This window comes from Sturnus vulgaris, chromosome 15, assembly GCF_052056855.1.
Source record: "Sturnus vulgaris isolate bStuVul1 chromosome 15, bStuVul1.hap1, whole genome shotgun sequence".
Classification (NCBI taxonomy): domain Eukaryota; kingdom Metazoa; phylum Chordata; class Aves; order Passeriformes; family Sturnidae; genus Sturnus; species Sturnus vulgaris.
The window spans coordinates 9765695-9783589 of NC_142257.1; the positions used below are offsets into that span (position 1 = coordinate 9765695).

Here is a 17895-nt window from a genome sequence, read left to right on the forward strand (position 1 = left end):
TTAATGTGGGAAATCTGGTGAACAAGGGAATGCTCCTCCCCACCACACCCTGGGCCACAGCACCTCACCCTGGTCTGAGGAACAGCAGGACATTTTCCAGGCAGACTTTACTAAGTGTCTTCAAGTTCTGCCCTCCACAGAGAATGTTCTTAGACACCTTCAGACACACCTGTCCCTGAACAGTGTGGGTCTCAGCACAGGCAGCTTGCAATGCTCATCATTAAACCCCCTTCGGCTCCAATTTTGTTTCTCACACATCTACTGCCACCATCCCAGAGACACAAAAACATGTTCCAAGCATCATCAACCTATAACTGGGCCAAACTGGCTGCTCAGGAATCATCAAACTAATCTGAACGCTAATGAACAACAAATCTCAGCTGATGCATATGTCAAAGGAACAAAAAAATTGAAAGAGGAGGCAAATTAAAAAAAAAAATTAAAAAAAAATCAAAGTTTAGATTAATTCTTAGAAATAGGAAGTTTTCCCATATTATATTTATGAACAACAAAATATTTGCATTGATGTTTTAAGCTACGTAGCATCACTCTGCCAGTGTTACTGTAACTTCACCACAACCAAAAGCAAATTGGATCCTTTGGAGATTGTTATTAATCAGACATAGATTGAAAAATTCTTAAACACAAATTCAGCAGTTCAAGGAAAGCAAAGTGACTTAATTAAAGCAAAGTTATTACATAGCATTGATGGTTTTTTGAGCCTTTGCACACTAATGCTTATCCAAGGCAGCATAGTTTTACTCCACAGGCTACTAACAGAGTCTGGTTTTACAGTATTCTCAGTGCCATTTCTATACTTGAGTGCTGGTCCTAGAAATCACAGACCTTTACAAGCAGGTGTGAGGTGTAAATTGATATTCTTGTTTCAGTGCATTGAGAATAACTTTTAACAATGACTGCTGCAAATAAGCATTTTTTTTCTAGGTGAAATCAATTTCCATTGCTTTTTAGGCACCACTCAATTGTATTTTGGTATGGGATTTGAGGAGTTTAATATATATATATATGTAAAATGCTGGCTGGAATTATGAAAAAGCTGTTACAATTTTAATGCTGGAAGAAATAATGGCTTAATTCTTTACTGTAGTCAGCTAGCCTGGTTTACAGAATACGGTAAGAAATAACTAACACATCAACACTTTAAAAACAAAGCCAACGTTCTTTAAACTCTCCATTTAAGAATATGTGGAGCTTTTGTGATATAGACATGAGACCTGACCACATGGTACACAGTCAGGCTTGGAAGAATAACTCCATTAAATCTGCAGACATGTTTTATTCTGTTGGTGATTAATTTTTCCCTACCCCCAAGAGAAACTAATGGGAAACCTCTTTAATTATTAGAAGATATTCAAAACTATATTACAGAATCACTGTGTGAATATAGGACAGATTTAGATGACATTTTCCAGGTTGGTAAAATACAGTATTTCAGAAAAATAAAACTTATTAAAATACATTATCACCAAGCCTGGTCATGTTTGCAACTCTGCTGCAGGTTTAAGGTGAGACTTTCAGCAAAATAGTTACATCTGTTTCTCCATTTGTAATTGGCAGCTACCAAAATTCTCTTCCTCATACAACTGAGGACACACAAAATCAAGTCAAGGCTGAGGTGCAGAAGCAATGACATGGCATGAAGACAGCTGCATCGTGGATTACCTTTTCTGTTTGTAAAGTGCAGGGTATCGACAGCATGGACAAAAAATGAGCCCTTGGAAAAAGATAAGAGTGAGAGCAGAATGTCTTGCACTAAGGTTATGTATTTAACAGTTTTACATGAAATATTCATATATAAAAACTTTAAGTGCTTTTCTCCAATTTAAAAATCTAAAGAATTCAAAAATAAGGCATTCAATGTTTGAAAAAGTACAGATTTACAAAATGTGTATATTCTGTCATGAAAACTCCACACCAACATCATACACTTGGAAAAAAAATACAAACAGGATATATTACAAATTTATGTAGCAATAACTTAGTTCTTATCATGCAATAAAAAGGACGTTAATTGAGATACACAAGCTTTTAGCTTTCCCTAAACTGGAGGGCTTAATTTTGTTTGCAAATGAGTTTTTATGCAAATTCATAGAACTGTGGCACTTGAAACTTCTGGTAGCCCTTCTATTGAGAGATAAATTGGACATAAAGATGAGGATGGAGAGTAACACAGAAGCTGTTACGAATCATTCCAACTTTGTTCAACAATAGCTGAAACTCTTTTCTCATATTCGCGTTTGTTCTCCTGGTAAAGTTGTGCTGCCTGACTGTTTGCTGGACTGTTTGGATTGGGTTCATCAAGCAGAGACTGGAAAAAGGGGAAAACAATGTCAGACAAACCAACACATTTAAATCAGGAAAAAAATCAACTTACTTTCAAGTTAAATGTGTTTCAGAGGCAGACACAACTCAGAACGGCCCAGTTGAAAAAAACCTAGTTAAACTCATGGTTAGGTACCCCAACTATATTAATAATTAGGGGTGAACCTCAAATTATACCCTGCCTAAGCATCAGTGCTGCACACACTTGTAGCTTCACAAACCAAAGTTTGTGCTAGTCAGCACTATGGAGCTAACTGACTATTTGGTAATTACATTGCTAGTGTCATTCAGGACTACAAAGAGGGGCTTACAATGTCTCCTATGAAACACGACTGTTGAAAAAAATCAGAACAGTCACACAGGAGCAAAAGTATTGTGCATTTCCACTGTGCTAGGCCATTTTTACTTATCTCAAGTAGTGTGTTTCAGCAATATTGTCCCTTTGAAGGCTTCACAGTAAAGTTAGATGTTTCAAACACGAGGCAAATTTCTGCATCTGATATCCTATCTTGAGTAAAAACGGTTAAAAATCAATACAAACCAGTAACTGCTTTCCTGTGCAAAAATGTATAATGGCAGTTTTGTAGCTCAGAATTAGTAATTAGGTAGCATTTTCGCCTTTATTTGATCTAAAAAGTGCTTAAGTCACAAGGATTTGAAGTTCCCCTTGATACAGATACCTGGCTCTCCCCATCATTGAGCTGTGAATTCTGGAATAGAGACCAACAATAATATAATTATTTGGTAAAACAGATGCAAAGTTACCTGAATTGAAGTTAAAATAGATGAAACGTCATATGTTGGACTCCAGCGATTCTGAAGAATGTCTAAACATATGCTGCCATCTGCATACACTGTAAATACAACACAGATATCACTTAGAAACTGTCAGATTTCTGGCACTGTTCAAGGCAGAGTTATTCTTCCAATTCAGTCCGTGCTTAGATTAATGCTTTAGGAAAGAGGACAGCAGTTTCACCATCTTCTCTGGCTTGACACAGACTTTAACAGAACACCTCTGAGGGAAAGAAGGAAGGTCTGAGGATTATGGCATTAGCACAGGAATGGGCAGACTTGGTGTTCTGCTCCTCCAGTGTGACTGATCCATACAATCACAGTGGAGAGGCCTCCCAGAGAGCAGCAAGGCCTTCACTGCAGGAGTGGAATCACTCACAGCTGTCACACCCTGAACAGCAGCAGCTCTTGCCCCATTTTATCACACCCTACACTCACTATGAGAGGCACCAAGGCAGACAGTAGAAAATATGGAGAAGTGCCTGAAATCCTACTTCTGTCTGGATACCTACCAGTCTTAATGGAGTTCACATAAACCCAAGACTTACTGCTCAAACTTTTACATCCTTGTCCTCCAGCTTGTTCTCAACAAATTATAAATCTCGTGGCAGAAACAAACTGGCCTGCTCAGTATGGGAGGCGTAATTTCTACAGAGAAGCAGCAGGCTTTTTTTCTGGGTTTTTTTTCTGCATGTGTGTACTCAGCAAAACCTATCAGTGCTGGGAGAGGAAGCACGGTGCACTCTGATAGCTGTCCTCATCACTGAGTTTGGGTCAGATGCCTCCTCTATGACTGAACATCCTCATTTTCTTTCCTGTGCTAGTCCTGGTTGTCACGGAGCACCAGATGAAAGTAGGGATTTGGGTGAAACCTCACCTGGCAAGACTAAGTAACACTTGGCTCCATCAGTTCCCTGCACCTCAAGATGTGGCTGCACAGACGTGGCTGCTGTTAAATGGAAGGGGGCAGTAATTTGCATCCAGAACTGCTTCTTTAAACCAACCTAAGTGCAGCTGCTGCTGAAAATACTCACAGGCTTTGCTGCTGAGGTTACATATTGATTAGTAAGAGGCAGATAGCTGCTTCTTAATAGCATCATAACTCTTTATTTTGCATCAAGTGTTGCTGTCCTAGACATCTACTTAGGAGATGAAGAGAGATTAAGCATTCCAGAACTTCAGAGAATGCATGACCATTCTGTATTATTTAATGAGTATTACAGCTAAATGAAGATGGTTTACTCACCATTTGGATGGAACATTTTTGATAAAAATCTAACAGTTGGAGGCTTATTTGGATATTCTTCAGAAAATTCTATTACTAGTTTAAAAGTACCTGCCCAAACAAAGATAAATACAATCAGACAACTAACAACAAAATAACATATCCAGGAACATAGAGAACAAATTAATTTATCTGCTTATGATTTCTCCTCACCCTTATATAACCAAACAACACAGAATCTGACTGCTTTTCATGTATTTCAAGTGATAATGGAACTGTGGAACTACTGCTTAGAGTAATAAACCCAGCAGCAGAGGTTGGGTAGGAGCTTGGAGATTCACTGTATACATGGCAAAGGCAGCCATATCCAACATTACCCCACTTTTCTATGACCCAGTATGCTGGGTCCACGGACTTGGGTGACTTTAAGGCGTTTCATGAAGAAGGCATTGTGGTGCCAGCAAAGAAACACTCAACTTTCAAAATCAGCAATCTCAGTCTTTCAGCTCACAGTTGATTCACTGAAAACCTTTGTTATGGATCAGCGAATAACTTACTCTAACTCCGCCAACCCAACACAGAGAAAAACCCATCTGCTGCCAATTACTGCAATAATAATATAATTATTAAACTCATTATTCCTCATATGCCTAAGGGAGGTTAAATTACACACTAGCTTTCCTGTTTATGTACAAATTCGGGATTCCCTCAACCACACTGAATTCTATATTGAGGACAACTCAAGGTTTTTCACCTGTTCTTCATTAGGAGAACAGTGATGAATCAAACATGCCAAAAAGATGAAACAACAGAAGCTCTTGTTGAGCTCAGCTAGAGATGTGCAAGCATAGCTGGCAAGTCAGGCCAATAACCCTTGCTAAAAGCTCTTGTATGCATGTATGAAAAAGGCTTGATAGAAACATTACTTTGTAGCTTTCTAACCAATCATGAGCCAGCGTGACAAGGCACTACTTAGATCAAGATACGTATTTTTATAGCCAACAAGCATCACTCCTTCACTTATTTGGTTTGTTTCAAATTATATACGGATAGCACCTACCATTTTTCAAAAGCAGAACAATGTTAGTATTGGCAACATTTATTAGAATGACAAAGATCACAAAGTTAGCAACTTACCGTCTTCAAAAGGCGTCCCTTCTGGCCTGAAAGGTTTTAAAAAGAAACTCGAGTTAAAAGTGATCCTTACCTACTTTCACACAGGCACAAAAAATGTATATCTTCTTTCTCATCCTCTCCAAGATATAGGTAAAAGCAATAATCTAAATGTTTAGAGAAGCATCCATAGGCAACCTCTGAGAGGTTTGCTGTATCTAAGACACTTCCCATAGTCACTCTGCTATTTGAGATATCTACTTTATCATCATCCCAAACAATACATATGCCTTTAGATGACTGGATTGGAACAAATGAGCAGATTATTAGCAAGCACACTTCAGTTTTATGAAAGGATACTAAGCCACCTCCTCTTCAACAGGATACGCAATGTAATTTCACAGACAGATCCTGTACCTTGTCCTACTAGGATTCAATCCAACCACTAATACATCTTGATTTAATGGCTTAGAACATGTGGCATTTACATACTTTAAAGAGGAATCCTGCATTTTCATAACACAGTATAACCTATTTATTAAGCCACATGCAGGCTTTTTTCAACAAAAAAGCTGAACAAATTTAAAATTTAAATTTTTTCCTTCCTAACCATTCTCTGTTATCTGTGAAAAGAGATTTTTACCATAACACTTGGCCATTTTAAGTTTACTGACTTTAGATACATGAAACAAGAGAATAACTATAAAAGCAAACTTCAGGTTATTATATTTAGCCCACTGATACCGAACTTCATTGTGACCAAAAACTCTTACCCAAATATAACTGCATTCCATTGCATTATATTATTCTCAGATGGTGCACCACTGACACCCACAGGAGGGTCTTCTTGCAATCTAAGAATTACAAACATAGAATCACAAGTCATATATTAAATACTTCCACCTGCAGATGTAAATTTACCAGTAATATCCACATCTTGTAAATATTTTCTCATTCCAAATCAGAGACTACACAAAGCATTACATGCAGATTATCAACGCTCTGAAAGACAGACCTACAAGACAATGCACATCAAGATTTTCTCATGTTTTACACTGAGACACAAGGGCACAATAGGTCTGATAAGCGTTCAGGGAACAAAGGATTAACTGTAAGAATAACTTATAGCACCATGGACAGCTGGGATTTATGGTGCTACACTGCGAACTAAGAGAGCAATTGCTGCTGGGTGCTACAGCGAATAAGAGAACAAGCTGCAGCCACAACCAAGAGCTGAAATCCAGGCAGTGACACACACACACACACACAGAGCACTCTTGCTGGGACTCAAGGCAAGTCAGTGGAGCTTTTCCTGCATACCCAGATCCATGCATGAGAAGTGGCTAAATTTGGTATAAACCTATCTGACTGACAAGCTGATGGCTTCAAAAGGGAGCAAAGGGGAAACCTGTGTGCTGCTACTCCCTCTTACCAGTCTCACAAATGTTTTATCTCTAAAGCAATTACAGGAACATTTTAAATTTTTAGTTTCTTAATGCCTGGACCAGGGAAAACCATGTTACTTACTGAAAGCTCCACAAACTTGAACCAGAAGTATGTACTGCAGCCAAAGAGGGCAGGATTCAAATACTCTCCCCTGCCTATTGCTGCATCCATGTTAAGGATCACTAGACCCTGAAGAATGTAAACCAGCATGCCCCAATCAATCCACCTGATCAAACCCCCTCAGTGACAGCTCCTACTCCCCTCACCAGTTTCGCCTCCAGAGTTACCAAGAATAAAGAAAATGCACTGACTACCCTTGTCTAAACAACTCTTGAGTGTTACTATGAGGTTTGATCGTATCACAGCACACTTATAAACAAGTCACCACAAAAAGCTCTGCAGACCAAGGGACAAAGTCCAACAAAATGCCATGTCCAAATACAGATTTACTGAGAGGTGTCAGCAGCACAGCGAGGCAATCCTCCCTGCACTTGCAATGCCTCAATCTGGGGTAACACCATGTGTTGTCCAAGGATGCTGAGTAGTGCTGCTGCCCTACAGAGCAGCCCAGAAGCTGCTCAGAGTCCCTCTAACTCTGTTTACACCCCTGCTCTTCAAGCACACCCAGTCCAGACAGCTGAGTATCAACAGCATAAACGACCTACTATTTTGGTCAGGGAAAACAGGAACAGGACTTCTTCCTACATGACAGCCAGGCTGCAGGCCAGCAGCAGTGCCTTGCGCATTAGCCTGACAAATGCATCTGGGAGATGACTTTGGTTTTTAGATCAACTTCACAGTACATGTGCACCCTACTTGCCACAGGGTCTAACTACAGAAAGGATCTGGCAAGGACTGCAAAAAGGACTAATCTTGAAAGTCCTAAACAGCAGATAAAATGTGGTATTATTATCAGCAAAATAAATAAATAACCTTTTATTTATTTTGGTTTATTCAAATTAGAGGAGGTAAGAAATCTGCTGAACTACTCTCTTCCTGCTCCTGACAATTACAGTATGCAAAAGCAGTTTATATTTAATTAAGTGAATCAGAGTTCACAGCACACTGTCTGTTATTTCAGTATGAAGTACAAGTAACATATGAAACAAATATATAACTTGCAGCACAAAAGGGCAGAGTAAAACAAAAACTGACATGAAAAAGTTACATCAGTTTTGGCATATCAAAGCTGCAAGTAGATGACAAATAGATTTGATTTACTTGGTTATATTTCTCCACAGCATCAGAATCCTCTCTCCAGCCTTAACTTCAAAATTATTAAACCAGTCCTTGTAAGAATATAAAGGCATAAAACACACATCTGACTGTAGTCTTGAAAAATTAATTAGTCAGCCTGAAAAAAAACATTAGTTCATCGGTATAACCAAATACAATAAAAAGTCTGAATATCCTGTTTTGATCTGAACGGGAATCAAGCAACACCCACTTAACAAACACCAACACTCATACAACAGTAGGGGAGGGCTCCACTTCCCAAAAACCTCCTACTGCTTCTAGATTCACGAATCAGGCATTTGTCGCTGTTGCTTTACGCGCAGCCACGTAAAGCAACTACAATGCACGTCAAGTGTTTACTGATGTGTTTTCAGGGGCTGGTATAACATAGCTATGCTAAAAAAAGAGACACTATCAAAGCTGACTCACCTTCAGCTACTCCTGATCGACCCAGTCTGAAGAACTCTTACAGTGAATCTTACAAAGGAACCCCCCCATCCTCTTCCACACTCTAAGTGTGTTTACGTGTCGGAAATAATTTATTCCAGAGTCAGTGGTTCAGTCATTAACATTTAGAAGAGTGCAACTAATAACTTCTCCTTTAGCAGTTCGCATATATTAAACAAGATTCCTCATGATTGCAAACTTTAAACACAGTACCATGTGCATAAAAACCATTAAAGGGCATTTTGGTTCTTATTACACACAAACGAAACGCACGCTAGTTCTTTACACTTCGTTTTCAGGTGTTGAGCACAAAAAACTTATTTTCAGAGAGACCCTCCGACCCAACGAGGCTGGAACACTTCTGAATTCTGCCTTATCTACTCCAAAGCTGGAGCCTGCGGGTACTGGACGTACTCGGCAGCGGTGGGGTGCGGGCCGAGCGGCACGGGCCCAGGGCCCTGCCAGCCAGGGCACGGCGCCTGGCAGCGCCCGCATCCCACTCGACATTTCAGCGCCCCGCGACCCCGCGGGCACTCCCGGGCCGCCCCGGTTCGCAGCCACCCCTCCAACTTCTATCCTCACACGCCCTCAGCCGTCGGCGCCCGGGCAAGGCGGCTCGAACAAAGCCGACGCTGCCCGGAGGGACCCCATGCTCCCCTGGCGGTGCCTCCGCTCCCCCCGGCACTGCCACTCCCTGCGGAGCGCGCCCCTGACTCTGGGGAGCTCGGTGCCAGCCCCAGGCCCGGCTCAAAGGCGCGGGGCAGCGGTAGGTCCGGGCCCCGCTCACCTCTTGAAGTCGCGCATCAGGCGGCGGCGCGCCGGAGTGGACATGGCGGAGCCGCGGCGCCGCCTCCCGCCCGCGCTCGCTGCGCGTCCGCACAAACAACCCGCAATGGCGGCTGCGTGTGCGGAGAGGGGTTGGCACCGCGCGTACCATTACGCCAGCGGGAGGGGGGAGCCGGACCGCACCATTGCGCGGCGCAGAGGGGTGTGGTGGGAGGCGGGTGCGCGCGGGTGCGCGCGGCTCCGCACTCGGCGGAGTTTGGGAAGAGGTGGCGGGAAAGGGTCCGGGAGAGAGCCTGGGCCCGCCGCACCGCGGGCCCGCCGCACCCCGGGCCCGGCCGGCCGGGAAAGGGTACGGGAGAGAGTCCGGGCCTGCCGCACCGCGGGCCCGGCCGGGCAAACAGCAGCCCTGCCTCACGCAGGTGAGGGTCCCACTCAGGTGGGATTTTCTCCTTGGGAGACACACTAGCTCACTGAGATTTAACTGAATTTCTGCAAAGTACAGAAACAATTAATCGTGGTCAGATTACAAGGTTATACATTTAGATTATTATTTCTGTGCTGTGTATTCACCCTGCTCCCACTCTTTGCAATAACTGGATGTTTAAAAAATTTATTTCTTACGAAATTTTAATTAGGGATAATGGTTCATTTTGCCATATGGGTCCCTCATCATCTCTCGAAATTCCCTCTAAATACAGACTGATGTCCTGGCTCTTGGTTGCCCTTTTTAAAAATGCCGTTACTCCAACAGACAGAGCAGGTCTCTTTCAAGTTGTGACCCAGTTCTTTCATGCAGTCTTGGAAGTTATCTCTGAACTAGTATTTGTGTGGTTACATGTGCCTCTCTGCTTTTCTTTCAGATGATTTTAAGGAGGTCAAAACATCATGAGACTCATAATGAAATGACAGAAATAAACACTGTCTCCATCCCCTGCCCATTCCCTTTGCCTCCGGCCATCCAGGTGGTGGAACAGCATCAACCCAGGGTTTAACAGCACAAAGCTCAGTACTGCTTTTTCACCAAGTTACTGCCAGGTCCTGCTGCAGTAGCACCACTGACTGGGTTATTTAGAAGAGGAATTTGTATTTCACACAGGGTGGGATTTAACTCTGCAAAGATTTACTCAGAACAGAGCATTTGAGTCCAATGTCCCACCTTAGTGAAAGTAGTCAGATGCTGAAAGTGAGAAATTCACACAAAGCCTGGTACTGCAGGGGAGCAAGCTTTTCCAAAAGTCTTGGTAATAGGGAACTCTAATACCCCAGCCACTAAAACATGGTTCCCCACACTATTGAGGAATTGTTCCCAGCAGACTTTTCCTTTTTCTGGACTTTCCTCCACCTTCTTCCATCACACGTTTCCATTTTTCATTCCACTGCTGCTCCTCTACCTTTATCCAGCTTATCTATAGCTCCTGTTCAATCGGAAGAGAGAAAACAATCTGTAAAAATCAATGCAAGCTCAGACCTGTACACAAAATGAAGGTTGCTTAATGTTACAGATGGCAATATAATATTGGCTTTTGCATTACAAGTATTTCAATAGAGTACAATTTATACTTGCTTTTAACTGTTTTTGATAGTATAATCTTATCCGTTTATGTATACACTATATAGTTTATAGAAATAATAGCGTGATAAGTATGTCGTAGGCTTTAACAAAATGTTAAAAAATAGAGACTAAAATACGTAACAAACTTAGAGAATGGTGTAAAGCAATTATTTTTCCTACATCTGCAGACTGGCCTCTTCAAGTGATAACAGTAACAGAAACCAGGATATAAGCATACAGGAAAGATTTATTGACTCCTCGCTATTAAAGAGTATGAAACAAGATAGAAACACAGGAAGAAATAAAATATATTGACCTAATCCTGCAGACAAGTCGGAAGATAAAACCAAACAAAAGAGTTCCCAGAACTTCAAAGAAATATTTAAATAATATATAAACTCATAAATATGCATGTACCCCAGCAATGTTACAATATATAAAAAACAGTATTTTACATTGAGGCTGTGTTCTTTGGCTAATCGCCAAAAGCACCCCAGCACTAGATGGTTTTTTGTCCCTAATTTTATCCCTTATTAAACTTTTAAGATTCTAAATTTATTTTTCATACTTAACAACATTTTTCATTACTTAACAACCAGTATGAACAGGTGCTGCTTCAGAGCCCAGACAAGACATCCCCTGTCCCCAGAGCACCTCTCTTGCACTTTGAAGTCCATGTCACCCTCAGCCTGTGCAGGGAAATAAACAAAAACAGAACACCAAGCTGGAGTTGAATCTGAAACCCTTTGTTGTTTCCACCTCGCTTGGGAACTTTTTCAGCGATATCTCATCAGGGACAATATTTCTTCTCCTCTGACACTACTGGGAAACAGTGCATTGAGGTTATCTAATGGAATATTTTAATCCTACCTGGCAGTAACATGTGTAGCTGGCAGTTTTAATAATAACTTTAAAGCTTTTCTTTTTCTCCTTTGAAGAACTAGATGCAATTTCTGTTCTGTTGATTGCATGGCACATATATTTTAAAATTAATACATGCCAAGCTACATGCAAAAAAAATCAGTCCCAACTAACAAAAAAAGAGAGGCTCTGGCCTTGCAAAGTGGTTTAATATGTCTCAAAATGAAATCTGCACTAAATATCCACTTTAGATTTGCATCTGCTGATAATTATTTCCAGTACTTCCTTGCTTAATGAACTTACATGCATCACTGCCATTATAATGTCACTATGGGCATTTTAGTTGAAATGTTTTCAATTTATCATGTACTTGTAACCCACTGACTTCCAGAGATAAGTGGCAACAACAATTTCAACACTAACTTTGTCATTTGGTGCCTGGAGAGGTTTTTTCTGTGCAACCATTAAAGCTATCCCCTGTAACAGTGCTTCAAATACCTGGAAAAAATGTTTACATAGTCTTTGGCCTAGAACAGAAAGTAATGACTGGGATGGATATAACAACTTCCTGATCAGAAAGCTGTTTCAAGTTCAATTTTTATTTCTTTTTTTTTTTAAGTGCCATTTGATAAGGTATTACATTAAGTTAAAGGTAATATTTTAGAGCATATTCTATGTTAATCTTGAGTAACTACTAGATTCTTGTGCAGCATTTCACAAAACCAAACTATTTCTAAGGTAACTGACCCATCACAAGATGACGTCTGTGAGCTGGGTGAATTCCTGGTGTCCTGTATGGGCGTTGCTGTGAATGCTTCCATCCCAGAATTCTTGCCTGTCCTCAGCCCCATCAGGCCATGGGAGAGGGAAAGCAGAGCTGACTGAGAGGCTTCTCCCACTTCTGCAATTCCAAGGGGCCATCCTTGGAGCTCACACTGCCCTGCCCCATCTTCCCCGGGTGGTCATTTTGCCAGATATGGATTGCATTACCTGTCTCTGGTTCCCTCCCCGAGATCCCCAGTGCACATTGGCCACAGAAGGGATGGCATATTTATTGCACCGGTTCTGTGCCATCCCCAAACACAACGGGGATTATCCACAAGTATTTCTTCGCAAAGATATTCCAGCATTGTGGGGGTGCAGTGAGATTTCCCCTAAAAGCTCAGTTTGAGTTCAGACCTCTGCTTGTGGAAAAGTCGGCAAGAATTTCAGTTTGGACATAGGTCAGGTTGGTTTTTCTCCTTGCCAGACACACCAGCTCACTGTGATTTAACTGAACTGCGAAGTACAGAAACATTAACTTGTAGTCAGAATACAAGGTTATAAATTTAGATTCTTACTTATTTGGATTCTTACTTCTATACTTTATATCCATCCCATTTCCACTCTTTGCAGTAACTGGATATTTTAAAATTTTACTTCTTACCAATTTTTAATTACACTGATATCCTGGCTCTTGGTGGCACTAAGGAGACCCTTCTCTCTGGCACCAGTGAAAATGTAGCCCTCAATTAAAAAAAAAAAGGATAGGGGGCAATTAAAATAACAGATACTTTTATATTGAGTTAAAACCAGCTTTGTAGTTAACTTAAAAGTGCTTCAAATTATCAGCAGCTAGTAATGTAAAAATTAAATGGTAAATGGACCTCAGTGTGAAAAAGTACATTTTTACTGTGATTCTTTTAATATGGGAGTTCTTATCTATGACTTATTAGCATAAATAAAACACATTCAAGAGGATATTTTTAAGCTGATGAAAGGTGCTGTTCCTTTCTTTTTTGTATTTCTGGTGCAGCAGTATTGGTTCAGAGCCTGAAGATATGCCATGAAAAGTAATGTGGTAAATATGTTTGAATATTAGAGAAAGGCTGAGGGAGCTGAAACAAAGACTTTTAGCGTGTTTTCAAATTAATCAGTCTTTAGTTAAACAAATTACAGTTTTTGTTATCTGCCTTTTAGAGGAAGTCTCTATGAATTGAAATAAAAAGCTATGGTAGAAAGTGTTTTTCTTCTTTTACCAACAATGATTTCATAATAAGAATATTGTTAACCTGACTCATGTATTTAAGCAGAAAGAAAAGACTTCACTTAGTATTGGAATTTATCACTCATACAATTCTAGATGAGCTCCAGTATTATTTCCATGGCTTGGATAACAAAGATCTTAAAAATACTTTTTCCAGTTAGAACAAGCAATTGAGTACCTTCACAACAATCATGAAAGAACTCCTGGCAAGATTAATAATAAATAAAATCTTATTGCTTCTAGAGCACACCTTTTCTTTATTGTTGTGATTTGTCATACAGTTATCAAATGTGTTAATTATTAAGAACAAGGGTTAGTTTTGTACTTTAAGGCTTCCAACTGATAAGAAATTATCTGCAGAATTGGAACATTGGATGGGATGACTGAAGGAGGACCTGGATAACAGCAGTGATACTCCAATGAATTCGGACCCTTTTCTGAAATTTGGAAGAGCTAAAAGTATTCAGTACTTTGCATTCCTACCTTGTCCTTCTCCTTCACTCTGTCTCCTGTCTTTTAATCACTTCTGGTTTCTCCTGCTGCTGATGTGGGTTGGGTACTGCGCCAAAATCCATACTGTACTGTGCCAAAATCCTGCTCTCTTTTGTTCATCACCTACATTAGCAGTTGCTAATTGCAGTATGATCAGAACATTGATGACTTTGGGAAATGAGGGCACTCTGTGCCTCAGAGTCAGTTCTGATGTAGCAGGAGGGCTTTTTCAGTCCATGCTTTCATGCCTTAAGTACTTTTAAAACAAACAGAATCTGCTTCTTATTAAACTGTATTGTTTGATTTTGTTGGGTTTTTTTACCTTTTTATTTTCTCCCCTTCCTTTGTTATATACCATGATTTTGTCTGAGAATATTTTGTTAACACTAAGTAGAATTACTAAACTTTCTGATTTAGGTTTTGCTTAAGCATGAGCTACTCCTGGTGATGTTTATACAGATTATATAGTTACAGAATGATACAGGGCTCCTTAACTAATTTCAAAAGACCCTATGCATGAAAAATATATGTGCGGGGTTTTTTCGAGGGGGATGGTACCTCTGATTCAACTGGTATAGAAAAAGCAGTTTCCCTGCACATGAACTTTTGGATACAGTGCCACATTAGCAAAAGGAAAATAGTAATATAAAAGCTAAATTAATATTGTGACATATAATATGCTACATTTAAGGTCAGAGTTACCATTATGTTCTGGTTCCAGATTCAGTCAAAGCAGTGCAACGTTTATCTTTAAAAATAACACTGTTATTATATAAATCAAACAGCAGAGTTGTTTTATAAACCTGTAGAAGATGGCAATCTATGTTATTCCCAGATAACCTGTGCCTGTTTACCAAATGGTTTTCCCTATTGTCTATATCAAAAATGTCCATCCGTGCTGGCACCGAGCCCCTGGATGATCAATGACAAGGGCTCGCTATGGAGCAATGCAAGAGAAAATGCTGGAAAAGTGAGGAAGCAACAATGTGGAACTTTGGAGACACAGCACACATCGTTAACAACATGGTAACTTGGGAGTTTTTCCAAGTATGTACTTAATTTCCACCGAAGATTTATTCTGCATTTTGTAAAATTCTGTTATTGTCCACCTAATATGATGAAATTCTGTAGAGGTTTGGAATTGTGGAGACGAGAGAGAACTCTTGTTATAAATCATGCTCTCACTCATGCTTTACATATTGATTATTATTATTATTAATAGTAGTAATAACAGTACCCTGCAGGAGCTATTCTGGCAGTGCTGACTATAAACATGGAGGTAAATAACAAGCAAGGATAATTCCCTTAGTCTCAAACCTCAGATACAGTTTATAGAGGAGGATGAGTCAGCGGGAAGGATCTACTTTTACATATCCTTCTTCTCTGAGAGGAAGCACAGGGAGGAACACAGCAGTGTTGGATATTTGGATTCATTTCAGTTTTGAAGATAGTAGGCTTTTTGATGAGAGATTTGGAATGTATTTGGACCAATCCCCACATGGATACAAAATAAGAATATGGTATATATATATCTTTATATCTCTTTAACCAGCTGATTTATTGTCTGTTCATAATGTCCTGCTTGTCAAGCAGCTGGATACTTCCAAAAATCTTGGAGGTTTTTATAGAGCCCAGGATTTTCAGGGATTGTACTTCCTGAAGTTCAGCATCCTAAAAAATGCAAGGAAAGGTTTCCCCAGCTCACTGCCTTACTGGAAATGCTATTTACTATTAGAAACCTCACTTCCTATTAGAAATCCCACCCAGTTACAGTCTGTTGCCACAAAGTCATATGGGGAATTCACAGGGTTTATATGGGTTGTCCACACAGGAAGAATGGCATATCAGAAATTGCTAATTAGAGAAGCTGGGATTTTCAGAAATTCCAAAGAGGCTCAGAAATGTAAGTGCCAGTCCACAGTTTTCTAAGTATTTCAGTTAATTTAAATTCGCTGATGTTATAATTACTATATTCACTGAGATGCAGTTGCAGACACTAATGTTTTAAAAAAAAAGTGTTCTGTTCAGACACTGAATTTTGTTTCCCCTGATGTCAGTGGGAATGGGAATGGATTTAAATTTTGCTGTTTCCATTAAGCAAAATAAAAAATCCAGTAGGCAATTTCCTGCCATAAAAAGATCTGAGAGAACAGATGGAGGAGAAATAATCTAATTGAGATGCATTTTCTTTTTTACTAGCTTGCTCTATTTCATTTTTAAGAGCATACCTAAAATGTCTTCTTCCAGAAAGAGAGCTCGTTCATTAAGTCTTAAAATAAATGACAAGCAAAAAGCTTTTTGTATAAATCCAGAATTCTCGTGGTGATACCAGACATTTTTAATAACGTAATACCATGTTATGTGGTGTTTTGTGATTCACACCATGAAAACGCAAACAAAAAGGATGAAGCACTCTGTTGAAGACAGCCCAGTGAAGTTTTCACCAGCAGCAGGCTCTTCTGACTCATTCTTTCTATTGTAATAGAAAATGCAGTTGCTGCAGAGGAATGAAGGATCTCATTCATTTCTTGGGGACAGGGAAAAGGAAAGACCAGAGGCCAAGTATTCCCCCACATCTCAATTACAGAAGGGGTAACTCCTCTCTCTCTTTCTATCCTTCCACATCTCTGGTAGTTGTACTGGAATGTGTTAAAATCTCCAGAGTCATTGATTTTGTTGATGATGGGTTGACTTAGTGTTACAGATACATTTTCAGAAGGTGTTGAGTTTTAACAACTAAGTTAAACACTTAAAATGAAATGGAGCTTTGGAGAGAAGGAAGGGAAAGCAATTTATCCATTAGGCTACTTAGATTTCTTAGAAGTCTTTGTAACCTTTCAAAATCCTTCACAAACGTTTTGAAAGCTTTCAGGAAGATTCATTTTATTTTCTCTTAGTATGCTTATTTGGGTTTCTTTTCCATGCAAGATGAATCCCACAGAGACAGCATAAAGGGACATTATAAAGTGCTCCCCTTCAGAAGTGGCCACCACCCAGCTGTGGTAGCTGAAAGCTAAATAGAAATGGAGGGATGGAGGATGTTCTTTCAGAATGAGGACATGATGCAGGAAGTTGGTCTCTTTCTCTGGCTTTAGAGGGGTATTAGTCCATCCATTTCAGACTTCAGGTTTATTTATGTTGGAAGCATCTGTTTTTAATCTGAACAGCCAAGGAAGAGAAGCAGAGATTCTCAGAAAATGCTTCATATGACCCAAATTAGGCAATAATTAAACAATTTAATCAGATGTTTCAAACTGTTGACAGAAGATAGGGATCCTACCTTTCTCATGTGGGCTCTTTAGTTTAAGACTGACAGTCTTAAAGTCAGGCAATATCCCTCAGGTATGCAGAAGAGGAACGTATGGATGTGGATATGGTAAAATCAGCTTTGGAAGCACTGTTGGCAGGGAGTTCAAACCCACGTGAGCTGAGATAAACACCCATTGTTTCTTCTGACACACTCAGAAAAGATCTTGCACATTGGAGGAAGAATTTGTAGTCAGAGACGCTGCATTTTCCTGGCTGCCCAGAGTTTTTAAGTTGGTGATCTTAGGTGTCTAATTTCCTATTCCA

The 17895-nt window shown here is 40.0% G+C and overlaps 1 protein-coding gene across 4 annotated transcripts; it reads right to left on the reverse strand.

Annotated features, from left to right (window-relative positions):
* Window positions 1–590: 590 nt before the first annotated feature.
* UBE2B (ubiquitin conjugating enzyme E2 B) lies at window positions 591–9548 on the reverse strand. Of its 4 annotated transcripts, none has more exons than XM_014883444.2 (6): window positions 9393–9548; window positions 6250–6330; window positions 5501–5526; window positions 4385–4474; window positions 3109–3197; window positions 591–2329 (listed from the first exon to the last, which is right to left on the reverse strand). In XM_014883444.2, the coding sequence occupies exons 1-6, from the start codon at window positions 9434–9436 to the stop codon at window positions 2201–2203; spliced, it is 459 nt and encodes a 152-aa protein (XP_014738930.1). In that variant the 5' UTR covers window positions 9437–9548; the 3' UTR covers window positions 591–2200. The 4 variants fall into 4 exon arrangements, with proteins under 4 accessions (XP_014738930.1, XP_088029828.1, XP_088029830.1 ...); XM_088173702.1 differs by lacking the exon at window positions 9393–9548 and adding an exon at window positions 8144–8920; XM_088173704.1 differs by lacking the exon at window positions 4385–4474.
* Between the last annotated feature and the right edge of the window lie 8347 nt (window positions 9549–17895).